Below are 27739 nucleotides of genomic sequence, written 5' to 3'. Positions count from 1 at the left end.
TGAATGGTTCTCCTTGGGGTTTTGTCACTTACTCATTGCCACCTGCTGGAGAAGAGAAGAAGTGCTGTTGAACACTTGCCTTTCCTGTAACAGACCCGTTAACCCTTCTCAGCCGTGGAAATCATACCAAGTCCTCAAAGGAATCGACCCTTATTGCCCCAGGTGGAAGTCAGAGGAATGTGTGTGGTATGGACTCGGGAAGAAGAAGGTTCTCTGACCTTTCCATTCCTGAGTGTGTCCTGCAACCTGCAGTCGCCCCTTCACCCGAGAGGATGGGAGTGAGTAACTTGATGAGCTGGGATAACAGCAGGTGAATTCACCGACTGGTCCTGAGAGCCAGGAGAAGCGCCAGTGGTGATAATACTGGCTGCTTCCATACCTACGCTGTTGGGATCAGAGCAGCTTTGATACTCTGTGGACAGGTTAGGTTTACTTATTTAGGCTAATGTCAGATGACCTTAGAAATAAAAATTAGAGAAAGCTATTTTCAAGCCTGTTCTTATAGGTAGATTAGGCTTAAACAAGAGATTTGAAAACTTGTTCCCCACAGACCACTAAAATTTTTCATGGCTCTATGAACACATCTAACTTTTTGTTTCAAGAATATTACTAATGGAAATAATTTTTCCAGTCTGTCCACATCCCCACTGAGCTCCAGTTCAGGTAACCAGAGTGTGTGCCCTCACCCCAGAGTGTCTCTCACCCCAATCTGACAGGTCTCTGCCTCTGTTCTCAGCAACCTCCAATACACTCTCTCTCTGCAACTAGAACGATCATTATAAAATGCAGACCATTTTATAAACCACTGCCCTGCTTTAGAATCCTTCAGTGGTTTTTGAAGTCCAGACTCTGGGGGCCACTCAGAGGCTGTCCTAGTCTCTTCTTTTAACCCTTTCCTGTCATTCTCAGTTTTTGCCATGTTAACCCACTTCCATTTCCCAAGCAGTATCCTCTCTCTCATTTCTGGGCCTTCATGCACACATACACACTGCAGTCTCTTTGTTTGAGCAACTGGCTGACTTTTACTCATTTGTTAGGCCTCAGATCCCTTTCACAAGAGGTGTCTGGCCTCCTGAAGGCTGGTGGGGCTCTGCTCCCCTCCACGTCCTGGCCAGCCCCAGGAAAGCACCATCACACTGTCTGTGAGGAACCGTGCCCTCATCACCATCCCCTTTACACTGCAGGCTTCCTGAGGGTGGGACTGGGTCTTGTCTACTTTTGTATTCCCATGCCTAGTACTGTGCCTGGCACATAATAGGTGTTCAAAAAATAAATGTTACATGAATAAATGAAAGAGTATATTTGAAGCACTTTTAACTCCCAAGAAAAAACATGTATGCTGTCAATTTTACAGAGTAAATCAGAATCAAAATCTTTCTTTAAAACTAAGTTTTCTGATAAAAGAGAAATTCACAATTTACTCTCATAATTTTACTTAAAAAAATAATGATGCAAGAAATAAAAATGTACCATGAATCCATTATAAATAAGATTCATGAGACTCATTCAAATCTTTCTTTCCCAAGACCTGACTTTATCAACAGAATATATTACTTAAGAATGAGATTTTTCACAAGACCAAAATACTATTATGAAAAATAAGGGTGAATTTACACACTGATTAAATTTGGCCATATTTATATAATCCATAATATTCATTCCCACTAAAGAAGCTATGAAAATACTTGAATAAACTTTTGAATAACTTTGAATAAAGTTGTAGAATACTTGTTTCTTTTCAAGAGGCAAAAAAGCAGGACAAGTTTAAATTCTGGGCCTCCAAACCAAATTTCAGAAAAGCTTAATAGCGTCCAAACGACCTTCTTGTTAGTGATTCCTATTCATCCTTTACCATGGGGGCTCCCGAACACCCCAAAGGCTGTGGGGCTGCAGCTCTGCCTGTGAAACTGACACAACTCCGTGCACTGGCACGTGGCAAGGACCCTGAGGTCACAGCCTGGTTTCATGATATGGAGATACTCTAAGTGATGAATGGTAAGGATTTTATGTTCTGTCTGCAAATCATGATGGGATCTCATAGTACAAGATATAAAACAATTTGTTCTCAAATATTGCTTTGCCACCTCCACTGCTCATTAACTTAATTTTGTGGCAGTTTCTTGATAGAAGACAAACACTTTTATGAATGAGTCACAAATATTATTACGTTAATTCTTTAGAAAATATAATTCTATTGTTATATATGAAAATGGTCATTGCTTTTCTTCATTTTCCAGAGATAAATATGTTTTCCAAGGAGGGCAAAGGACAAAAGCAGAAAGAAAAAATACCTCCTGGTATTCTCCTGGTGGGGACTTCCCTCCAGCTACAAGAATGTTAGTGTAGTAGCTTCATGACGGCCCCAGAGATATCAGGTATAATTCCTGGAACCTGTAAATGTTACCTTATCTGGAAAAAGGGTCTTTGTAGATGTGTTTTTTTCTCAGATTTCTTTTCAGAAGGGGAGGTTATCCTGAATTATCCAGTGGGCCTAAATGCCATCACATACATTCTTTTTTTTTAATTTATATATTTTATTTATTTTTATTTTTGGCTGTGTTGGGTCTCCGTTGCTGCGCGTGGGCTTTTCTCTAGTTGCAGCGAGCGGGGGCTACCCTTTGTTGCGGTGCGCGGGCTTCTCATTGCGGTGGCTTCTCTTGTTGTGGAGCACGGGCTCTAGGCGTGCAGGTTTCAGTAGTTGTGGCACGTGGGCTCAGTAGTTGTGGCACACGGGCTTAGTTGCTCTGCAGCATGTGGGATCTTCCCAGACCAGGGCTCGAACCCGTGTCCCCTGCATTGGCAGGCGAATTCTTAACCACTGCACCACCAGGGAAGCCCTTTTTTTTTTTTTATACATACTGATTCACAATTTTTGTTATGTTTATTTATTTTGGCTGTGTTGGGTCTTCGTTGCTGCACGCTGGCTTTCTCTAGTTGCAGCGAACGGGGGCTACCCTTTGTTGCGGTGTGCGGGCTTCTCAGTGCAGTGGCTTCCCTTGTTGCGGAGCATGGGCTCTATGCACACGGGCTTCAGTAGTTGTAGCCTGTGGGCTCAGTAGTTGTGGCTCACTGGCTCTACAGTGTAGGCTCAGTAGTTGTGGCACATGGGCTTAGTTGCTCTGCAGCATGTGGGATCTTCCTGGACCAGGGCTTGAACCTGTCCCCTGCATTGGCAGGTGGATTATTAACCACTGCGCCACCAGGGAAGCCCCCATCACATACATTCTTGTAAGAGAGAGGCAGACAGAGATTTGACGGAGTCAAATCTTCAGGTCTTCAGGTGAAGACGGAGGCAGAGATTGGAGTGATGTCGCCACGGCAAGGAAGGCCAGCAGCCACCAGAAGTTGGAAGAGGCAAGGAATGAATCCTCCCCTAAAGCCACCAGAGCGAGAAGGCCCTGCTGACACCTTGATTTTGACCCAGTGACACTGATTTCATACTTCTGGCCTCCAGAACTGTGAGAGAATAAATTTTTGGTTTTTTAAGCCACCCAGTTTGTAGTAATTTGTTACACAGCCACAGGAAACTGATACAACTAGGGTGACGTTAACATCCATTATAATGAGTTTATGGGGCAAAATGTTTATTTTAGTGGAATTTGATTACAATCGTGAGGATTCAGTCAATAAATATTTATCAAACACTTACTATGTGTCATGAGACTATAAGCTCCATTGGGCAAAGATTTTTGTTTTGTTCACTACTATATGCTCAGCATCTAGAACAGTGCTTGGCACATAGTAGCTGCTCAGTAAATATTTTGGAATGATATTTGCTTGCCACTCTTCTAGGCCCTAGGATACAGCAGTGAACAACGTAGATGACGTCTCTGCACTTGGGGAGCTTATGTGCTAGTGGAGAAGAGACAATAAATACACAATAAATATATTACTTATGCCTAGTAATGATCAATGCTCTATGGGAAAAGCAGAGTGAAAGAGACTGGGAATGTAAGGTGGGTGGTGGCTTTTTAGATACAGGAGTTAGAAAAGGCTTCTCTGAGGTGACATTCGAAGAGAGGCCTGAATGAGGTGAGAGAACGAGTCTGGTGACAATCTGGGGAAAGACTGTTCTAGGCATAGGGAAAGGCATGTGCAAAGGTCCTGTGATGGGAAGAGTCTTGGTGTGTTGGAGGAACAGGAGGGCCAGCAAAACAGTCAGTGTGGCTTTGGAGTGGAATGTGTAACAGTGGGACTCTGGGAAATTAGATCAGAGAGATGGGCAGGGCAGGAGGCAGATCATAAGGGACCTTGTTGGTTAGGACTTGAAGTAGGAGGGAAAAAAGCTATACCTACTTCTCTACAAAGAATTTATAAGTGATCACAAATTTTCTGAACTTTAGTTAAGAGAAAAAGTTTCATATATCTACCTGTCTCCTCACCCTTTTCTTCTTCCAGGCTCTAATTTTTAAGTTTGTTGTTTGGCTTAATGGGTGGGTGGTGAGTTTAGATTGTCTCTTCTAGAGATCGGATTTACACAGGTTGTTGATGGTATTGTCTTTGAATGAGTAGCACTGTTGTTCATCATGACACATTAAAGGTGCATGAAAGATTCTGCTCAGACCCTGCTTGGTGAGACAGGAATTAGAAAAGACTTGCTCTGTGGGAAAAATTGTTTCCAGAATTCATTGCAAATAGAACGTATGATTACTTGCAAAGGTTAAAATGACTTCCCTTATATAGAAAACAGTACTGTACACAAGACTCTTCTCTATAGCTAGGTCATTCATGTCATAGTATTATTTTCATTACTCAATATGTTTTTTTAAAGTTCTAATGAGACAGGTTTTTTTGTTTTTTTGTTTTTTTTTTGGTTTCATTTGTTTGGCCATGCTGAGCAGCTTGCAGGATCTCAGTTCCCTGGCCAGGGATTGAACCCGGGCCATGGTAGTGAAAGCCCAGAATCCTAACCACTAGGCCACCAGGGAACCCCCGAGACAGGTTTTTTTTCATTCTGTTTTGTTTTGTTTTTTTAATCTACCCAGGCTCTTAATGGCAGTCCTGGCAAGGGTTAATATCTGTTTCTAAGAATCAGACATTTCTTCTTTAGTGGATATATGCATTCCTTTTTTAAAAAATTGAATTTTGCAAAATCGTGCTCTAAAATCAACTGCACTTGGGGGAAATGCGCCTGGTGCAAACTGCTTAAATTCTATGCAATGTTGTAACCAGAGCACTACAAAAACAATTATAATTTTGATAAAAATATTAGCACATTCAATATGCACGTGCATCTGCACCCACCTTCAGAGCATCGGTCTTGGCAGCACTAAGACTGAGGGCTCGCACTACCTCCTTTGAGATGTAGACACGTGACAGAATTACAGCCCACCTTCGTTGGAGGAAAAACGTCTTCTGGAATTAAATGAATCATATGTACACCCAGCTTCTTCAGCTGCCCTTCAGTTGCCTTTTACCAGATAGCTTAATGTTGGGGGAAGATTGGTAGTTCTTGAAGCCACTAAATAGCCACTACCTGCACTAAAGGAAGGTATTTTTGCAGGATTTTCAGTTTTTTCCTCTAAGATCTTCATATAGTATTTCAAAATATTAATGTGCTGTGAAAAATAGCATATAAACCAATGCAACTTCCATGTTATGCTGTCCTCGTAATCCTATGTGCCAATTGCATATGAGCTAACCATTGTCGCAGAAACACATCATAGAAGAATGAATTGTATTCATTAGGTTAGGCAGGGGAGGATTTTGTGTAGCAGTGGTCCTGTTATCAGTCTTCTTCTTGGAGCTTTAAAGAATGCAAAAATGGAAATGCTGAATGTGCCAGTCAGGCATTGCATCTGGATGCATGTAAATAGAAACCCAACTACAATGGCTTTACCAAATATGGATTTGTTTTTCACATGGTAGGAGTTGAAAACTGGGCAGTCCAGGCTGCTGCAGCTGCTCAAGGAAGTCATCAAGGGCCCAGGTTCCTCCTAGCTCCCCAGTCCTCCATCCTTAGGATGTTTCTTCCATCTTCATGCTGGCAAGATGGCTCCTCCACCGTCAAGCATCATATCCATGAGTCAGGCCAGAAGAAGAGGGGAAGGGCAATGGGCATGTTCCCAGAAGCCCCACCAACCCACTGTTAAGAGAACTGAGAATTGGCCAGAACTATGCTATATGGTACTGTGAATGAAAAATGTTGCCTGCCATATCAGGAAATAAAGGATGTTGCAGCCCTCAAGCCACTGCAGCCACCCCCAATGGTGCACCCTGAGGGGACTCAGGATGGGAAAGCACAGGATACTGGCCCTAGACAGCTAAGGTGCCTATCAAAGGAATGATTTCAATAAACCCAGATTCTTGCAGCTTCCCACATATAGGAAAGTGCTAAATTCATTAACCTGAGATGTCTGGTTTTCTTTAATTCACAGTAATCTTTTGAAGTTCTGACTCCCTGGTCTTTGTTGTGAAAACTCTATATCCTGGCTCCGCTCTGACCTCTTTGGAGCTGTCCCTCAGAGCATCTGAGAGGCCGCGTCCTGGGCTTAAGTCCTCAGTTTTGTCTGCCAAATAAAACATCATTCTCAACTTTTAGGTTGTGCTTTTTTTTTTTCAGTTGACAGTACCCACAAGAATAAGAGAGGCTGAGAATTCAATATTTTAACCAGCCACTCTGTGCCCAGAATAGTTCTGTGAGTAAAGACAACAGGGAGAATGGCTATTGGGCCACCTGCAAGGTCTGTGACACTGGCATAGTATGCACCTTAAGGATGCTAATTATAAATCTGATATTTTTTGAACTCTGGAATTTCCTAGGAGGATTTAGGGTAGAAACTCATAGGAAACATTGATTCTTCTCTGTGGAGAAATATTAAAGATCACCACTTCAAAAATTACTGGAATACATCCTGCAGACTCTCTTAAATTTTGTTAATAAAGGACTTAGAATAATGCTACCAGAAGCACTCTAGGAATGTAGTACCACTTTAAATTAAGAAACAAAGCAATAAACAGAAATGTGCATGATTTGCATTCTCTCCACAACTTTTGATTTGTGAAATGTATTAAACTGAATCAAAACACATAAGATGCAGAAATTTAACTTTCATCCAGAATAAAACTGCTGATATATTCTCTGGATAAAATTTGTTAATCCTTAAAAACTTGCTGTAAGATGAACTGTTCGTTACAGCATGTTCCCTTAAAACAAAAGCACTGCATTTGATTTCAGAAGAGCTAGGTTTGAGTGCCATTTCTTCTAGTTATTAGTTGTGACTGTGGGGACACAGTACCTATCTGGGATCCACTCCCATCTGCCCCCTTCCCAGTAACACCCCAATCTTGCTCAGGCATCCACCCTGCCGCATACACCCTAGCACTTTAGGAGAAGCCAGCTCCATCCCCAGTGCCATGGGTAATCCCCTGCCCTTTCCCAGTGGTTTTGTCAGAAATGGGCATTAGTCAGTATAAGTTAGGATTTCCATTATTACTGGCCAAACATATTCTAACTAATAGCACTAATGTTGGACAAATTACTTAACTGTCCAGCATCCCAGTGCTCTAATCTATAAAATGGGGGTGATTCTGTTTGCCCTATCTACCCAACATACTCACTGTAAAAGTGCTTTTTTTATTTTGCAAAATGGACTATATCCTAAGATGGTATTATGTCAAAAGAAAGAAAATTAAGTTGAGTAGCTTGGGGCATTTCCTATAAACCATCAGATTACAGTCAAATTTGCAAATTATGGAAGCTATTTTCCTTCAAAAAACTATTTCAAATATATGCATTCAACGAGTATCATAGAATTAGCACCATTGTCGGTTTATCCGTTTATTCATTCAGTCTTTCAACCAGTGTTTATCGAGCACCCACAATGCACCAGCCACTATAGTAGATGCTGGGGGTCCAGTAATTGGCAAAATGGTCACAGGCCCTGCCCTCAGGGAGCTGCAGCTGCCAGCAATGCTGCTGCAGCGCCCAAACACTTATAGACCCATCTCAGAGGCAATTTCTGAGCAAGGCAAGAACACTAGTCTCATTATTTTACTGCTAGGCTTGTTTTGCGAAACCAATCCCACTGGTTTGACTACCTATCTTATTCACTAGTCTTGTTGCCAAATTACCTTTGTCAGTTTTTTAAAAGATTAACTTGTTCTCAAAGAAGAAATACTTGGCACCATTGAGGTACTCAAAAGAATACACCCTAAGCTCAGAAATCAATTTCAACCCAAAAGGATGAAACTGGTTCTCAGTATGTTTGATCCACGGTGATTCAAAATATATTGAGAACCATTCCTTTGAAGGAGCCATCGCTTCTTAAATAAATGCATGTTGAGGTTCTATTTTAAAACTCACATTATTGGGCTTCCTTGGTGGCGCAGTGGTTGAGGATCTGCCTGCCGATGCAGGGGACACGGGTTCGAGCCCTGGTCTGGGAAGATGCCACATGCCGCGGAGCAACTAGGCCCGTGAGCCACAACTACTGAGCCTGCGCATCTGGAGCCTGTGCTCCGCAACGAGAGGCCGCGACAGTGAGAGGCCCGCGCACTGCGATGAAGAGTGGCCCCCACTTGCCGCAACTAGAGAAAGCCCTCGCACAGAAACGAAGACCCAACACAGCCATAAATGGATAAATAAATAAATAAAAATTAAAAAAAAAAACAAACAACTCACATTATTTTTAGCCCCAGCTTAAGAACTTGGCATTACCTTACAAAGAATGGGCTTCAGATGTGGCAGTGACTGCAGTTGCTCCCTATGATTCTATCACTGTGATTGTGAAACCTTCACTTTAAACACCTGGGGAATGGGAACATGAACCATGTCTTAAAATCAAATAAAAGACTAATGGTCTTAAAATGTTAATACTAATTCTCAGTTTGTATTTAGAAGTAAATCTAGGGAAAGAAAGTTTTATGAGTAATTGATATGAAAAAGTTTAAATCATGTGTTTCTTTCACATGAAAGCAATCTTGCTTTCCACGTCTTTATTTGAAAGAATCAAATCTCACATTTGTCAGATGAAATTCCTGCCTAAATTATCTAAGATGATTTTCACATTCTTTTATGGAGATCAAATTTTGTGAGGTTGTAGAATTAATTTAGAAATGACGGTGGCATGTTCTTTCTTCCAGGAGAGCTTGCTAATTGGGGTTGAAGCATTAAATGTCCTCCTGAAAGCACTCAAGCCAATGAAGTAACCAAAGCCCGAAGGACAAAAGATTAAGCAAAGCAAATTAGCAAATTCTTGAAACTCTTGAAATCCCAACTTGAGAAAATAAAGAACCAGAAAAAGAAAAATTCAGAAAAAGAAAAAAAAAAAGACAGAATATGAGAATAACAGAATAGTTATTAAAGGAACTTATTTTTGTTTAATTATATATTTAATTTTTCAATTACATGCATGGCATAGATTGTACTATGGTTTCAAAGTGTGTCTGTTCATTGTGTCTCTTCTCTCACTGCTTGAAAGGAGAACTTCCCATGCCTGTACCTTACATGTGCAGGGCTGCAAACTGAGATGCCTCCTTGGCCAATCCCAGGGAGGGCTATCCAAACCTGCGGGTGGGGCGGCACCAGACACATGTGGCCATGAAAGCGTCAGCTGCCTCTGGCTTCACCCTTTTTTGCCAGGTGAAGTTTAGGCCCAATGCTGCTAGACATTCCAGGTGTTCAGAAGACCACTGTCTTGCCTTGGGCTCCCCTCAAAGCGGACCCTGAGATGTGGATTTGGGTGCAAGTGTTTATTTGGGAGGTGATCCCAGGATGCTCATTGAAGGAGGGGGGCAGTTGCCATCTGGCAACCACTGCATGGAGAGAGAAGGAAAATTGCCTTATCTTTTCAAAAGAGGTGTTTTGAGATTTTAGTTATTAACAGTAAACATATTTAAAGCTTCTTAGTAATTGTTTACAGGGAATGGAAAAAATTTTCTAGTTATGAGTGGAACCCAGGTTTTAAGGTAGGCTCTTTTGCTTTCTTTTAGGCATAGGATGTACTATCCAGGAAATTATAGCATTACTATACCTGGGATGTATGACAAGAAAAAGTTCAGGAAGGCTTGGAGGGGAAAGGTAAGTTGTTACTCCTGGGGGAGGGGAGGGGACCAAACCATTAAAATGAGGCGTGAAAGGGCATTCCCTGGCAGTCCAGTGGTTAGGATCGGCATTTTCACTGCCAGGCTAGGTTCTAAGATCCTGCAAGCCCCGAGGTGCTGCCAAAAAAAAAAAAAAAGGCGTGAAGAGCACAACAGAATAGATGGGGTGGGTGGGAGGGTGGATAATGCCTGATCACAAGCTAATTGTAAATAAACGATATCACGTTGACTTCCTTTAAAATATGATTTTTTTTTTTTGGCCACGCTATGCGGCATGTGGGATCTTAGCTCCCCAACCAGGGATCGAACCTGCACCCCCTTCATTGGGAGCGCAGAGTCTTAACCACTGGACCACAAGGGAAGTCCCATTAAATATGAATCTATAAATGGCTAATCCTCTAGTTCCTTTGTAAGAACCATGGTAACTCCCATATCCAGGTGTAAGCTGTATAAAAATCGTGAAAACTCCCCAGGGCTGCAGAGACTGGTTAAACTTGTTAGTGTGCTGAATCTGAGGGCCGTTGCCTCTCCTTGGCTTCCTTCTCAGCATCTTCCATGTTAAAAGACCCACCCAACAGTAAATGTTTTACTTACCTCTGCCCTTGAGTTGTAAAATGATTCTTACAAGTGAATGAGAAATGAGAAAACAATGAAGATGATTACAAAACGCTGGCACCTATGAAGCAATGATCTCCGCATCACTTTACCTGGAGAGTGGAGGGAATGCTCTTCCCCGTCAGTTTATCACTCTTGGTCTCCAGGACACCACGGTCACCCCAGGACGGCACTGGCTGCTCCTTGTCAGTGTCCTTTGCTGGCTCCTCTTCCTCTCCTTGACCTCTCAGCACTAGAGTGGGCCAGAGCTCAGGCTTCTGACCTCTTCTCTCTCCACACGCATTCCCTATGTGCTCGGATCCACGCTTACTACTTTACATACCTAGGTATATTTCCCCGACTCCCAAATGGAGTATCTCTAGCCCAGACCTCGGTTCTGAATTGCAGCCTCCTATCCCACTGCTAATTCAAAATCCCTCCTTGGATTTCTCCAATAAGCATCTCAGACTTTGCATGTCCAAACCAGAGCTTTGATTCCCAGCCACCCCCATCTTAGTTTGGACTCCCCCAAAGCAGACACTGAAACAAGGACTTAGAGCAGTAGTTACCTTGGGGAGTCAGGGAGATGGGGAGATTGTTTGCAAAGATGTCCTCAACATTCTTCCCTTCCTGTGTGCCTGCAGTGTGTGTGACTTTGACATCACTCCTGTGAAGAAGTGGAATTTCTTTCACCCTTTGAATCTGGCCTGGGGTTGTGACTTGCTTTGACCAAAAGAGTGCATAGAAGTGACACTGTGAGACTTCTGGCCCCAGGCCTCGTGATGCTTTGGTGACTTTGTGTTTCCCTTTGTGCCCTGAGAACGCTACCCTGAGGACTGCCGTGTGAAGAGTCCCAGTCTAGCCTAGTGGAGGATGAGAGAGCATGGGGAGCAGATGAGCCATCCCATCCGAAGCCTCTTAAATCAACCAGCTGACAGCTAGCATCTACCATCTATCAGCAGAGGTTCTCATAAACCATCCACCTCCAGTCAAGCTGCCAGATGGTTGTAGCCACTAAGTGACCCCAGGCAAGACCAGCAGAAGAGTCACCCAGCTGAATCCAGCCCAAATTGCTAACCCACAGAATCATGAGCAAAAATAATAGTTGTTTTAAGCCACTAAATTTTGGAGCGGTTTGTTATGCAGCAAAAGCTAATTTATGCAGGAGATTACCCCAGGAAGTACAAGTGAGGAAATGAGGCGAAAGAAAGAGAAGGGAGAAAAGTTAACAAAGGGTGTTTTAAGGAGCGGGTCACTACTGTGGGAATTGAAGCTCCTTCGTACTGGATACCCTCTGAGGAATCTCGTAGAAGGCATCTCAGGATTGTCCCACCCAGGGAGAGAAGCTGGGTTATTTATCCAATAACTCCCTCCCCCATTTCTCACTGGTAGAGGGATCCCTGGAGGATATAGGTCCCCAGCACTTTGGGGCTGCTCTGCAGCCAGGCTGAACAAGTTCCCCAGCAATGGAGAGATTCCGGATGCAGGGAAGTAGAGGGATGAGGACAAGCACGGGGTGGAAGGTGTCAGAGTGCATGGGAACTGTCCACTGCTACTTACAAGGAGGCCAAGGTCGTAAGTTAGCTCAGAAGTATGCCCAGGGGAGGCAGGACAGGGCATCAATAACTTCTGCTATCTCCCTAAACCCATTTCTTCCCAAATCTTCCCCAGTTCAGCAAGTGGCAACTCCATCTTCTAGTGGCTCAAGTTAGAAACTTCATCCTTGGACTCACCAATTTCTTTCACACTCCACCTTAAAATCCTTTTAATGTCACCTTTAAAATATATCCAGAATCTGAGTATTTCTCATTATCCCGTCTCCTATAACAGTGGTCCAAGCCACCATCCTCTCTCTCTTGGATTACTGGGTCATTGAAACCACCTTCACTGGTCTCCTATGCAGCAGCCAGAGTGACCATTTCAAGCTCAAGTCCCTCTTCAGTTCTCAGCATTCCCAGAGCTCCCCATCTCATTTAGAATAAAGTACAAAGTCCTTACTATGGCCCAGAAGGAATCTGGCCCCTGCTATTTTCCTAACCTCACATCTTACAACTCTCCCTGTCTCTCATTGCTCTGGCCTCACTGGTTTCCTTGTAGTTCTTCAAAACCCCAGGCTCACTCCCACATCAGGGCCACTGTACTTGCTGTTCCTATATCTGAGATGCCCTTCCCAGTTATCCACACACCTATAGCCCTTACTTTCTTCATGTCTTTGCTCAAGTGTCCCCTTATTGGAAAGGCCTTCCTTGACTCTAATTATGCAAATTCTCCCCAGTCACTCTTTACTGCCTTACCTTGCTTTATTTTTCTTTATTCATCAGTTGACATATAATTTTTATACTGCTTATCACCTCCCACTAGAATGTAAGTTCCAGGAGAGCAGGGACTCTTTTTTGTTTGCTGATATGTTCTCAGTACCTAGATTAAGTTCTTGCTGACTGAATAAATTAGTATGTATTATGGGGCATTCTGATTATTTTGTATGGATTATTTATAGCCTAGATCTCTGGTTAAAATAAAAGAATCAAAAGCTTCCAGTAAAACATCGCATATTTAATAAAGAAGAATGCTTAAATCCCATACTTTAAGAAGATGGTAGTGAAAACTCTTGAGTTATGCTCATATAAAGATTAGTGTAACAATATTAGAAAAATGTTATTCTTAGAGTCATACTGTGGAGATTGTTTATTGAAACATATTGTGCTCGATGATTATAGATCTATTCATTAATCAGTCATTCAAAAACACAGACTGAGCCTTTCCTGTATGGTGGGTGCTGGGCCAGCCCTGGGATCGAAAGTTGAAAGAAGGGACTTCCCTGGTGGCCCAGTGGTTAAGAATCCGCCTGCCAATGCAGGGAACAGGGGTTCGATGCCTGGTCTGGGAAGATCCCACATGCCACGGAGCAACTAAGCCCGTGAGCCACAACTACTGAGCCCACACGCCTAGAGCACGTGCTCCACAACAAGAGAAGCCACCGCAATGGGAAGCCCGTGCACCGCAATGAAGAGTAGCCCCTGCTCATTGCAACTAGAGCAAGTCCGCATGCAGCAACGAAGACCCAACACAGCCAAAAATAAATAAATAAATAAATAATGCAATAGCTTAAAAAAAAAAAGTTGAAAGAAAAGTTCTGCCTTCAAGGAGACACATCACGAGCAATGACAACAGAACAAGGGGAGGTTCTGAGTTAGCAGGTGTGTATGATGCTTGAGAGTCAGGGCTGCCACCTGTCAAGGCAACATCAAAGGTGCCAGAAAGACCCCTGGAAGGAGTGACAGGAGGGAAGATACACAGATCCCTGGGGAGTCAGGCAGGGGGAGAAAGAGGAGCTCCAGGATGGGGGAGCAGCATGCAGCCGGAGAGACAGGGGTGCAAGGTTTGTGGAGGCCGTGCAGTAGCTCAGGATGGCTGGAGGGCCACCTGCCAGTGAGAAAATGACTGCTTTAGAGATGTGTTGGGATGGAGACTACTGAATTGAAACTGTTGGTTTTAAGTCTAAGCAAACAGTTTCTGTTACAGGAGTATAATGAAGTAACACAACTATTTGGGAACCTTTCTGGTTCCTTTTGGGGATGTAATTGAATTGTGGTATCCAGTGTTTGAGATTTAAAGGTCTGCTAATTGGTTTTTCAACTGGAAATCACCTAGAGTTCATACAGAATTTATCCCCATTTTCTCTGGGTTCCTAGGTTCCTGACAGTATGCACCTTGAACTCTTTTGCCCCTTATTATCAGTTCTGTTAGATTTCAACTGCTTTCTACGGAATGCTTTGATCAATGCATTCACTTCCATTTCTTGTCTTCTTTTCTTCCTTTCTCTTCTCGTTTATCATCTCTGTCACTCATCTTAGTAAGACTTGGATTCTCCTAGTTAGTTGTGATGTCATTTCCAAATGGTAATTAAACCATTGTCTATTTTAAGGAAAACTTTTTGGGTAATTGAAATGCTTACTGTAACATGAGTTGAAATTCAGCAGTAGATATTTTAAAGGACAAGATTAGAATAAAACATCTTAAAAGTAATTTTTAAAATGCCTCCTTTTTTTTTTAATTTATTTATTTTTGTTTATTTATGGCTATGTTGGGTCTTCGTTTCTGTGCGAGGGCTTTCTCTAGTTGTGGCAAGCGGGGGCCACTCTTCATCACGGTGCGTGGGCCTCTCACTATCGTGGCCTCTCTTGCTGCGGAGCACAGGCTCCAGATGCGCAGGCTCAGTAATTGTGGCTCACGGGCCTAGTTGCTCCGCGGCATGTGGGATCTTCCCAGAGCAAGGCTCGAACCCGTGTCCCCTGCATTGGCAGGCAGATTCTCAACCACTGCGCCACCAGGGAAGCCCCTAAAATGCCTCCTTTATACAAAATATATTACATAATGTTCAGCTATTACCACCTGGTTTCTACCCTCTGCAGTAAGTCTTGTTATCTTCAAATGTCTGGGCAGATGCAGCTCCTCACTTTTGTACACATACACCTTTCAGATGGTGGGCGCGGCAAACACTTGGCTTCAGAGAAGAGAGGCTTCTGACCCCTTGTGTGCACTCTAAATCGGCCCTCCCTTCAGGAGGGAGTGAACCCTCCTGAAACTCCACCAAAATGTCAGTAAAGGAATAAAACAAGAATAAAGCCACAAGAACAAAGAAAGCAAGAGAAGAAATAAGAGCGGATGAATCTAGAGCTTAACAACATCTGGAAAGTTGTTAACAGAAAAGAGAAGTAGCAACTAAGGTAGAAGGCAGCAGCAGTTGTAGTCAGAGTATGGGGTTCAAAGGAATGATTTTAAAGTGCCTGGATAAGGTGGAAGAGAATAGGTCCCTGGGGATGAGGAAGGCAAAGATCTAAAGTCCAAGAGGTCTGGAGAAGGACAGGTTTTCTGCTAAGAGGTGACATCTCTGAGAATGATGCAGATGATAGCAGGTATGTATGAAATCTGTGATGCCATTTACAGGATATAGACATGTAGATTACATGTAGCATAGAGTTTATACATTATAGAATATCTGTAATACATGTACTATAGAATATTTATATACAAACATAACGTTTCTGGAAGAATACACACAAAGCTGTTTTTAAAAATTTAGACCCTTTTACATCATAGAGAGTGTTTATCATGGACAGAAAAGATCCTTTTAAAATAAGGAAAAAGTTTTTCATTAGTTCCTCTTGATAGTTTTCATTTCAGGACCGTAACATGTTTCTTAGTTATATTTTACATTACATTTGGGGTATTGTTTAAGTTTATAGATTCTGAAGCTTTTGAACACAAAAGTTCCTGTACACCGTTAGTGGGATCTAGTCTAAGAACCAAAAAAAAAAAAGAAAAGAACAAAAACAAAAACTAAAACCATCCAACAAACAAACAAACAAAACCCAATGGTGCTTTTCTTGAAAAAAAAAAAAAACCTATTGTTTTGCTTGTTTCTGAGTCATCTTAAGAGCTTGAATTGATCTTCCATTTCTAAGGTAATGTTCCTTAGAGTGTAGGGTAGGGCAGTTGAACAAACAGAGGACTCTGGTCCAGGCTTTGTCATTAACTACTTTCATGATATAGCCTGGGCTATTTAATTTCCTCCTCTGCAAAATGGAAAGGACACTCTACCTGCCTCACAGGTTGGATGTGAGATTCCAATGATATAATGTGAAATACTTTAAAACCTACAGTTATACAAATGAAAGATTCTTATTTTTATTTGCTGCTTTTAAACTCTCCTCCTTTCCCCTTTTCTTAAAATTCATACTTTCCTAATTGTTCTAGAAGAAGTGATGGCAGGTCAGAGAGCCTTCTGAGCTAGTCCAGCTACCCAGTTGGTCTGAGATAAGAAACTGGGGAAGTTGGAGAGAGGTAGAACTAACAGCAGAGCACAGAAGAACTAACAAGGAAATATTGGTTCAGAGTCTCCTTGTGAGAGAAAGAAAAACCGAGGCAAAATGCAATTTCTCTTCACTCCTGTAAGAGTAAAACAAATTTACAAGATCTCATTAAAACAATGAAAGACAAACAAGTTCTGAAAATTTCTTGGTGAGTAAGGAATAACAAAGAAAATGAATTGTATGGCACTCATTATTAATTATGTATATGTATGTCCATAATGTCATTGATATGACCTTTGTTTAGTGAGCTTGTTACTGAGTCCAAGCTCATACTTCTCACCCCACAACAGGCCAATAAACCAAGAGATGAGGTGCTGGGGCAAGGAATAGTGCCCTTATTCGGAAAGACAGCAGACCAAGAAGATGGTGGACTAGTGTCCCAAAGAACCATCTTACCTGACTTAGAATTCATGCACCTTTTATACTAGAAGGGGAGGGGGTGTGGCTGTTTGTTGTAAACTTCTTGGTGCGGGAATTCTTTGTTCTGGCAGCTGTGCATGTAGGCCTGGTCACAATGTTCCTATAAACCTCCAACAAGACAACTGTTATTCTCTGTTCTGCAACTTTTTATCTTGAAATGATGGAAAAAGTGTTATACCTTTAAAGGTCAGAGCCTTGAGAATGGGCTATCATTTCCAGCTATAGGCAACATTCTTTTACAAAGGTGCAGAGCCAGCATGACTAAGCACAGGCAACAGAGCGCCAGGGTTAGAACTAAAGGAATAGGTCCAATACGAAGTCAGGTTTGTTCTTCTCTGTTACAGGCTGTTTTATATTAGTGAACATTTTTAAAAATGTACTTTTTTGAGCTTCCCTGGTGGCACAGTGGTTAAGAATCTGCCTGCCAATGCAGGGGACACGGGTTCGATCCCTGGTCCGGGAAGATCCCACATGCCACGGAGCAGCTAAGCCTGTGCGCCACAACTACTGAGCCTGCGCTCTAGAGCCCATGCTCGGCAACAACAGAAGCCACCACAAGGAGAAGCCCGCACACCGCAACGAAAACCCAATGCAGCCAAAAATAAAATAAATAAAATAAATAATTTTTTTTTAATGTACTTTTTTTGGCTTCCTCCTGCCATATTTTTGTTCTTGCCTCCACATTCCTCATGAAGTGTTTCAGTTCGTCAGCCACATGTTCTCTTGGCATGGTTTTCAGGAACATAACTTTTAAGGTTGGCAAAAGGATACTGTACCACACCCTATCCATCTGAACATTATTATGATGCCACAATATCACTTATTTTCATAATAAAATGTACCATGCTTCTTTTTATTAATAATTCAAGATGAACAGCAATATTATTTGTTTGAGCTCCACTGTTGTTTTCCTTTAGAATGTTAATTTCCTATCTTGCATTTCCTTCCTCATAGATAAATACAAGGAATATTTTTCTTCTTGGAAAAAGTGAGCATTCTTCAAAGAGAAGTAAAAGATAGACCTCAGTGTACATGTTTAGCATAACAGGCACATGTAGTCTGTGAAAATTCAGAAATGTTACTTCTTTCCAAAGTATGTTTAACGATGGCTTGGTTAGATCTCTTGAATTAGAAACTGTGTTTTCCTACATTTAATAAAAACTCAAATGGCTGAGGCTTAAACAAGATAACACTGAGTCTGGAGGTTGGCAGTTTCTAGTATTATTTCTGTGGCTCAAAGGTGTGAGGGCCAAAGTTTCTTAGATTTTTCTTGGCCTTTCTCTCATGACTATAAGATGAATGCTGTGACTCTAACCATCACATTCAAGTTCCAGGAAGGATGAAGGAGGAAAAGAGAAAAGGCAAAGACCAAAAGGCCAAGCCAGCCAAATCTTTCCCTTCTAAAGACCTTTCCTGAAAACCCCACTTACTTCTCTCTGGCCAGGATGGTATCACGTGACCTCCTAGCTGCAAGGAAAATACAGGTTTTGGTTTTGGTTTTGGTTTTCAGCTGGGTATATTGCCACCTCCAGCAAAAGCAGGAAGGAAGAAAGGAAAAATAGTTACTGGTCAAACAACTGGCAGTCTCTACCACATTCTTTTCTTGGAAAAATATTACTTTATTTCAAGATCATGTCTGCAACCCAATGGTTATTTTTTAATTATAAGATCAATAAAGAAGAACCTTTACAAAATTGCCCCACTGCTGCTTTCAGTCCCTAGTAGACTGAGTCATAAGTGCTGGTTTGAATTTCTTAATGCTATTATATTACTAAAGCTAGTCAGTTTTTCTTCTCTTGGGGGAATAGCTTCTAATGGAAAAATAAAAGAACTTAAGACACTACATATGCAAAACGGTAGTGAGTGGGTCTTAAGACGATTTTTTTAAAGTATATTTTCATGGCTCATTTGTAATATAGCAGTTTTGGGGAAAAAATAACTACCCATACATTAGAAGTTAATCACCCTTATGACCACTTCAGTGCATAATGTATAGTGGTAGGAGAACTGGCTTTGAAATTAGACACACCTGTATTTGCAATATGGGTAATTTAAAAAGTCTCTGAAGTGACCTGCCTGTTTTTGCCCTTGCCATTTACAGACCATTCTCACCCAGCTGCAGAAAGACACTAAGTGATGTCAGATCACGTCACCCTTCTCAAAACCCCCAGTGGCTCCCCATCTCAGTCAAAGAAGCCAAACTCCTTACAATGGCCTCCAAGATCCTCTCCTTCTTGGTACCCACCTCCCCCCGCCATGTCTTTCTGACCTCATTCCTGCGTCTTTTCCTCTTCTTCTCTCTGTTCCAGCCACCCTGGCCTCCTTGCTGTTCCTCAAACATCTGAGCACACTCCCCCAACCCCCGACCCCGAGAACTCAGAACTGGCTCTTCTCTGCCTGTAGCCCTTCCCCCCTGATATCCACAGGGCCCACCTCTCACCCTTTCAGGGCTTTTTTGAAGGTCACCTTTTCTAACAAGGTCCTTTAAATTAGCAGCACAAGCTTTCCCTCATCTCCCTTAATTTTCTGTATCAGTTGCATTTATCACCACCATCTTTTTATTTCATTTCATTTTGGTGGTAGAAGGGAGTAAAATCTTTACTCCTAGTCCAATATTTTCTTTTAAATTATTTTTCTAAGTAATATGGTAAAAAAAAAAAATTCAAACAGTTCAAAAAGTACACAGGAAAACTAAGTCTTGAGAGTTTTCTGGGAAGATGGTAGTGGTAGCAGTCTAATGTTTGAATCATCCTGTATCCTCCCATTTAATGACAAGAACAAAACTCAAAACCCTCAGCTAACATCTGTAATAAAATCAGGCGATATACAGAGCCACAGATTCCAAAATGAGAAAACAAGACCCTCGTGGTGTCAGGAAGAATATGAAAGAAAGTACAGAAGCCAAAGGCAATTTTGAAGGTCCTGGGAATCCGAGAACCCTAAAACTACCATCAGGTGTTCTGGGAATTGACAATTGAGCAGGCTGTTGTGAGAACAGCAGCAGAAATCAAGACAGACTCTGCAGGCTCCAATATGCATTTGAGTATGATGAGACTACAGAAAGGTCTGATAATGCCGAAGTGGTCTGGAGGCCCTGAAATGACCAAAGCACCCGCCTCCCAAAAAAGTCCCACCTTCCCTGGTGGTCCAGTGGTAAAGAATCCGCCTTCCAATGCAGGGGAATGCAGGTTCGATCCCTGGTCCGGGATCTAAGATCCCACATGCTACGGGGCAACTAAGCCCACGCGCCACGACTACTGAGCCACACGCCTCAACTAGAGAGTCTGTGTGCAGCAAACTACAGAGCCCACACACTCCGGAGCCTGTGCACCACAACTAGAGAGAGAAAACCCGCACACCACAACTAGAGAGAAGCCTGTGCGCCGCAATGAAAGATCCCGCATGCTGCAATGAAGATCTCATGTACCACAACTAAGACCTGACACAGCCAAAAAATAAAAATAAATAAATAAAATAAATATTAAAAAAAAAAAAGTCCCACATTGAGGAGAAACTTATATGAATAGGGATAGCAGAGGCAAAGGAAATAGGAGATCCAGATAAAAGGTGGTGGGTGAGCAACGTAGAAAATCTCAGAAAGTTCAAGCCCATATTTTTTTTTTTTTTTTTAACATCTTTATTGAAGTATAATTGCCTTACAATGGTGTGTTAGCTTCTGCTTTATAACAAAGTGAATCAGTTATACATATACAATATGTTCCCATTTCTCTTCCCTCTTGCATCTCCCTCCCTCCCACCCTCCCCATCCCATCCCTCTAGGTGGTCACAAAGCACCGAGCTGATCTCCCCAAGCCCATATTTTTAAAAAATCACATCATACAAACAACAGAGTTGAAAGCTGTTGGGGGAGGCCATCTGACCCAGGTCCTGCGAGTCCATGCACATTCTTTCTAGGTAGGCCAGAATGCAACGTACTGACCACTCTTTACCTGGGCCATTTTCTCAGGGTTTTGTTTGCAGCAAACAACCTTGAGGGGTGAAGTAATGTCTTCCCCACCTCCACCCCAAATTACAGTCTTGTTCCCAAATACTATGAAAGTGGGGACTCCCCCAAACTCAGTGTTTCCCTCCTATAGCATAGCCCACTGGGTGTGAAGGCATCCATGGGGGTCCCTCTGCATCTCCCCCAAGGAACTTGGGGGACATAGGGAGCCAGCACAAATGAAGAGCATGCTGACACTTCAACTACTGCTTTTACCATTAGTAACAAAGTCCTTTGTCTTTGATATAGGAGTCTCTTGTCTTCTGTAAACATCCATGAAACTGTGGCATGCTAACTTGTTAACTTACAAATATGGTAAAATCCTAGACCCTGCACAGTTCTTGACAGAATCTAGAAAATCTGTCCTGGGCTGCTTCTCCCTTGTAGGAGTACAGTACAACTCATTCCACTTAAAATATGAGCAAAGAAAAAGGATCACAATTGAATCTCATTCAAAGTGTTTTTCTTGTTTGTTTCATTTTGTTTTGTTTTGTTTTTTAAATAGGAGAACCAGAGAAGAATAATATCTGTTTGGACAATGAAACTATATCAGAAAAACATACCCGCAAAAGGAAAGAAAACTATAGCTATCATAATACTTCAGAATTAGCTAAAAGAAAACGATAAAAACTGTAAGGGGAAATGTAAATTACAATGTGAAAAGCTCTGAAATAAAGTGATTTGAAAAAAGATTTTAAAAGAGGAGTAAAACACCCAGGAAAGATCAGAAAGAAAAAGTCATCTCAAAAATGAAGACTAGAGTGAATAAGTACAACAAATAATGTCTTAAAATGAGGAAAATGTGAGAAATAAAAAAGAATTGGAGGGACTTCCCTGGTGACGCAGTGGTTAAGAATCCGCCTGCCAATGCAGGGGACACGGGTTAGAGCCCTGGTCCCGGAAGATCCCACATGCCGCAAAGCAACTAAGCCCATGCACCACAACTACTGAGCCTGCGCTCTAGAGCCCACGAGCCACAACTACGGAGCCCGCACGTCACATCTACTGAAGCCTGCGCGCCTAGAGCCCGTGCTCCGCAACAAGAGAAGCCAAGACAATGAGAAGCCTGCGCACCACAACGAAGAGTGACCCCCGCTTGCTGCAACTAGAGAAAGCCCGCGCGCAGCAATGAAGACCCAACGCAGCCAAAAATAAATAAATAAATAAATTTAGAAAATAAATAAATAAATAAGCAACAAGGATATACTGTATAGCACAGGGAAATATAGCCATTATTTTGTAATAACTTTAAACGGAGTATAATCTATAAAAATATTGAATCATTACATTGTATACCTGAAATGAATATAATATTGTAAATCTACTATAATTTTAAAAGTAATAAATTAGTAGTAATATAAGTAGCAAATAAGTAGTTCAAATATTATTTCTAACAAAATAATATTTAAATCATTTCATATCTCACTTAAATAAAAGAATGTTTAAAGTTAAAAGTTTCTTGAGTAATATCCTGTCCTCTGACACTATCACTTGAATACCCTAGTTTACAAAGAGCCTTTCCATATACGATTACACCAGTCCTTCCTACAGCCACCCAAGATGGGTACTATTCCCATTTTTAAAGAAAACTGAAGATTGGTCCTGAAAGCAAGTCCCACACACTGCCCATGAAACTGAGAAGAAACAGAATGGGGAGTAAATCCTTAGGAAGCAAGTTACGTTTTGAACATTACAATTTGTGGATTGTGTTTCACAGGTTCTCAATAAATTGGAAGGGAAATGTTTTTAATCCATGTGTACTCATTTTGAAGTAATTATAAGTAAAATTAAAAACCATATTCATCTACTTACTCATCCAAGTCTTTATTAAATACCTACTGTATGTACAATCCTGTGCAAAATATTAAGGAATAGAAAGATGAATTTTTAAGTGGTGCCAACTCTCAAGGAGTTTACAATCTAAAGATAGTGACAAACAGTTTAACACAAACTTAGGAAAGGAGTTTATGAGTGAACATTTGCTCTTAATTGAGAAAAATCACCTCATTTTTTAATTTAAGGCATAAATTGCCAGTTGGAAAACACTGCTATCATATACACCTTTATTAGTTTATCATTTTTAAAGGAGGTTTATTGTTTTTAGGAAAAAAGAAGTCTTACCCAATCACATCTTTATGACTGGTTTGAATTTTTAAAACAAAAATTTGCTCAAAGAGCAAAATGATGGATTCATATAATCAAATTAACATCATGCACAGAAAGACAAGTGTGTCTGCAATAATGTGTAAGAAGTTGGGGCTTCCCTGGTGGCTCAGTGGTTGAGAATCTGCCTGCCAATGCAGGGGACACGGGTTCGAGCCCTGGTCTGGGAAGATGCCACATGCCGCGGAGCAACTAGGCCCGTGAGCCGCAACTACTGAGCCTGCGCATCTGGAGCCTGTGCTCTGCAACAAGAGAGGCCGCGACAGTGAGAGGCCGGCGCACCGCGATGAAGAGAGGCCCCCGCTTGCCGCAACTAGAGAAAGCCCTCGCACAGAAACAAAGACCCAACACACTTATAAATAAATAAATAAATAATTTTTTAAAAAAATGTGTAAAAAGTTGAGCACAACTGGGTCCCGTATTAAAGGGTCAAATCTGAATTACTCTGGAGACTTGCCTTGAACAAGTTATTATACACAATTTCATCATATATAAAACAGGGGTGATATTTAATTCCAATTAAGGTTAAAACTCAGATGCTATAATTGTTTCCACCTGTCTTAATACACAGGGTTAAAAAACTAGTATAAAAACTTTTCTAATAATTTATGTATCAAAAATAAATTGGAATAAAATTAGGGATAAAAGAGAAAAAGTGATGACGGTGTGGATAATATAACAGTAACTCTGTCTTTGGTCTTGGAATTGCCACTTGGAGATTAATTTTTCTCCATTTTAAAATGGGCTTTGGGACTTCCCTGGTGGTCCAATGGTTAGGACTCTACCCTCCCAATGCAGGGGGCATGAGTTCAATCCCTGGTCGGGGAACTAAGATCCTGCATGCCGCACAGCGTGGCCTAAATAAATAAATAATAAAACAGACTTTGAAGCATGTGCCCTTCCTGGGTTCTGCATACCTTTCACAACTGGCTTCTGACTGGTGCAGCAGGTCTGGTGTTGCTTTAAGGGTTCCAGACCAGGCTTGGAGCTTCTTTAGCAGTCCAGTCCCATCAAACCTTTAGAAGCCTTCAGGTGTATATTTATCCACACTCAATTTGACGTTAAACTTACCCAAATCACAACTTTTCTTCTTTTTCTTTTTTCTTTTTACATTTGAAAACGCTTGACTTTTATTCGTTGGCCTCTATATTCTGACATCCTCCATTATTTAGCTTAATGGCAGCTCCCTAAGGGCATATGAAACAATAGACTTGGATTTTTCAAAAAAAAAAAAAAACCAGTAACTCTCAGTGCATAAATGAATGTAAATGTGCAAGTTATCTATTTTCTCCTGTTTTATTACTTTTTAAAAATGGCTCAGATAAGAAATTTAAAATACCTAGTAAAATAAGTTTGAGGATTCATTTTGTGAGATGTACTGCAGAGAAAAAGAAGGAGCAAGTAGTATAATTTAAAAATATTTATTGATTCATGCTTTCCAGAACTTTTTTTTAAACCAAAGGCCAATACTCCCCTCTGCTCTCAATGCTAAGCAATTTTTTCCACCCAAAATGATAAAATTATGTATATTTTTATACCTAATCAGTTTGTGACAGCTGTGATTCTCAAACACTTTTTTAAAATAGAAGTAAGATCAAAGTTGCAAACAGACCATATGTAGTAATTTTAAAAACTGAATAGGCAAAGCCTGACTCTAACTGACCAAATGACCCATCAGCTGGATTCGGCCTTTTCAGGCTACACGAGGACTTTGCTCAAGAGACCTGCACGTATCAGACGGGTTCCCATGGATGTCCTTAACACCACAAGCGCGGCTTCTGACACCCAATGCTGCCAACAACAGCAGGGGAACAGAGAGGAGACCCTGCCGACTGATTCAGTCTTATTCTTCAACACAATTCTCTTCTCCACTCTCTTCATCAGCTTTACCTGTTTCCTTGCAAGAATCTTGGCTGTTGGTATCAGTAAGATAATTTTCTTCCCCATTCTCTCTTTCTTCTCTTTTTTCTTCTTCATTAAAGCTAGAGGAAGAAATTTATCAATCTTTCAAAGGGAAAATGATTTGGTTTAAAGGTAAACAAACCCTCTGTAATGTACGCCATCCTGCAGTTAGTCTTCCTCAAGTGTATAAGCTCCGATTTATCAAGAGAAGTCTATAAAAGTACCAATTGGGAAAGTAGATATTCTTCTGAGAAGTAATTCATTTCAAAACTTGATTGACTCAAACTTCATTTGAAAGCATGTTATTATTTTCATTATTTATGTCAGAAATTTAAATTATTTTACTTTAAAAACAAAATACTTCATCACCGTGTAATATTTTGAAGCGTCAAACATGTTAACATGTCAGTATGTTTTACAATAGTTCACATGTATTCCATTAGGTAAAAGACCTTTTAAAATATTATAGAACAGAATTTTATGCTTTCCTGCAAGTAAGAATTTTTTCAAAGGTAAACTATTCAGACATCTTATATATGTTACCTTTCTTTATCTTCAGTGAAACTTTTCATCTCTTGATTGCTGAAGTACTCAAATATTTTTCCACTTTGGCCTTTCTTTGAAACAAACTCATCAGATATTCCTAGTGCTTTTAAGGTGTTAGAATAATGCTTTTCTGCTGCCATTCTTGCATTTTTCTATAGGAAAGACAAACCTTTTTAGATAAGAACAAAAGACTTTAAGTTTCCATTACAAATGTACAGGTTAAAAGCTCCAGTGAAAATTAAATTCAATAATCACAGTTGGTTGAAAAATATGCATACCCTCTGACCAGCAATTCCACTCCTAGGTATATGCCCAGAGAAACTCTTACATATCTGCCCAAGGGGACATAACAAAATGTTCAGAATAGTACTGTTTGTAACAACCCAAAACTGGAAACAACCTAAATATCTATCAGCAGTAGGATGGATAAATAAATTGTGGCGTATTCATATAACAGACTAAAATTAAGCAATGAAAATGAACTCTAGCTATATGCCACAACATGGACGGATCTCACAAGCAGCATACCACAGAAGAGTACACGTAGTATGATTCATTTACATAGAGTCCAAAAACAGGCAAAACTAAACTGTGTTGTTTAGGGATAGGTACATCAGTGGTAAAATTGTAAAGGAAAACAAGGAAATGCTTATCTCAAAAGTTAGAAGGGTGGTTACGTCTAGGTGAGAGGGTTTTCATCTGGGAGGGGCACACAGGGTTTCTGGAGTACTGGCAATACTCTAATGCTTTTAACCTGGGTAGTGGCCACATGAGTTTTGATCTATAATTATTCTTTACTCTATACTGTTTCATGACTGTTCAAGGGTATCTGAAAAAAATCAGTAATAAGTTCCTGTGATAGTTGTCAGAGAGTTCTTTATGTGCCTACTGTAAATTTTACTCTTTACAAGCCATATCTCTAATCCACCGAAGATGATAAAATCATCAATGTTGTTACCTTTATTCTGTAGAGGAAGCAAGGGATACAGCAAGAAAAACATGAATTTAGAACTGGGTTCAACTCTCCAGAATGTTACTTCCTGGCTTTGGGACCCATGGGAGTTGTGATGACACTCTCATACCTAAAGCAAGTCAGTTGTCACAGTTCCTGAGACCACAGGATTTACAGAGACATAAGATGACTGGGGTTCTCATTAGTGCCTTGGCTTTAGTCCAGTTTTATCTCCTATGAGTGGACATGAACTAGTATAGGGCCAAAAATCGTCATCTGGACCTCAAACTGAAGGAAAGTCCCGAGGAATGGCCCAGCCCCAATGCACCAATGGCATCCCATCCTGGAAAGGGTGTGGAAGAGCACCCAGTCTCACCCCAAACTTAACAAATAAGTAAGATACTCCCTCCACTCTTGCTGAGGTTAAGCGGTTTGCTTAAGGTCACAGGATATAGTGAGAGGGAAAACCAAGTCTCTTAATCCTTTCCTGAGTCTTCTCCACTCCACCATGCTGCTTTCTAAGTGGTAGTGGTTATCCTGGAGTTTGAAGGTAGCCTAAAGCCTGACTTCAGCAATGCAGTGTCAGATATTTTCCTAACCCAGGGATTCCGGCATAAGGAAGGACCATGGAGTCTAGTGTTCCATGGGAGAAACCAAAATGGCAAAGACTGATTACAGTGGATAAAACTATCACCAGTGCATTTCCTGACATGCTAGAAAACTGAAAAAAGAAGCACTCAAACTGCTGCTAAAATGCACCCACTGTGGATAATAATAATTTTTAGAAAAGTAAGTAAAAAGTGCAACCAGAGGCTATGAACACCAACAGACAAGACTTGGGGAACTGAAAGGCACAGCAAAGTGAGATAGGAACTATGCCCTAAAGACTGTAAAGCAGAATAAAGAAACCCCAAACGTAACCCAATGTGTTAAGAAAAATATATTCTAATTTTAAGCAAATGAAATATAAAAGATTTAAATGATACTAATCAATGTTAGTGCTTGTAAGCCTTCATCTGAATTTGGCTTAAAATCCAATTTAACATCTATTCAGTTAATAAATCCTGTGATTTTCAAGAAACAGGAAAACATGGTTTGTTCTGTCCTGGATCACAGGCTTACTCTGCTAGGGGATAACTCAACAGCAGCAAGACCACAATTAACACTTATAAATGGGTAATGCATAAAGTTGTGAGTCAATTTATTAAATAACAGCTTATAATTAGCAGCAATAGTCAATGC

General features: G+C 41.0%; 1 protein-coding gene across 7 annotated transcripts in view; it reads right to left on the bottom strand.

The window, feature by feature from the left end:
• Window positions 1-24502: 24502 nt before the first annotated feature.
• The window catches only part of FAM161A (FAM161 centrosomal protein A), a 31576-nt gene continuing 28339 nt past the window's right edge, over window positions 24503-27739 (bottom strand). For 3 of the 7 annotated variants that reach the window (XM_082426624.1, XM_082426621.1, XM_082426625.1), the window contains 3 exons: window positions 25824-25877; window positions 25543-25697; window positions 24503-25079 (listed from right to left, as the gene is read on the bottom strand). In XM_082426624.1, the coding sequence (XP_082282750.1) occupies window positions 24941-25079; window positions 25543-25697; window positions 25824-25877 (348 nt within the window). In that variant the 3' untranslated portion in view covers window positions 24503-24940. The remainder of the gene's footprint in view (window positions 25080-25542; window positions 25698-25823; window positions 25878-27739) is intronic. The other 4 variants (XM_082426620.1, XM_082426622.1, XR_014253960.1 and 1 more) reach the window with 3 other exon arrangements.

This window comes from Balaenoptera physalus, assembly GCF_965194825.1.
Source record: "Balaenoptera physalus genome assembly, chromosome: 15".
Taxonomy (NCBI): Eukaryota; Metazoa; Chordata; class Mammalia; order Artiodactyla; family Balaenopteridae; genus Balaenoptera; species Balaenoptera physalus.
This window is presented reverse-complemented; position numbering and strand designations above follow the sequence as displayed.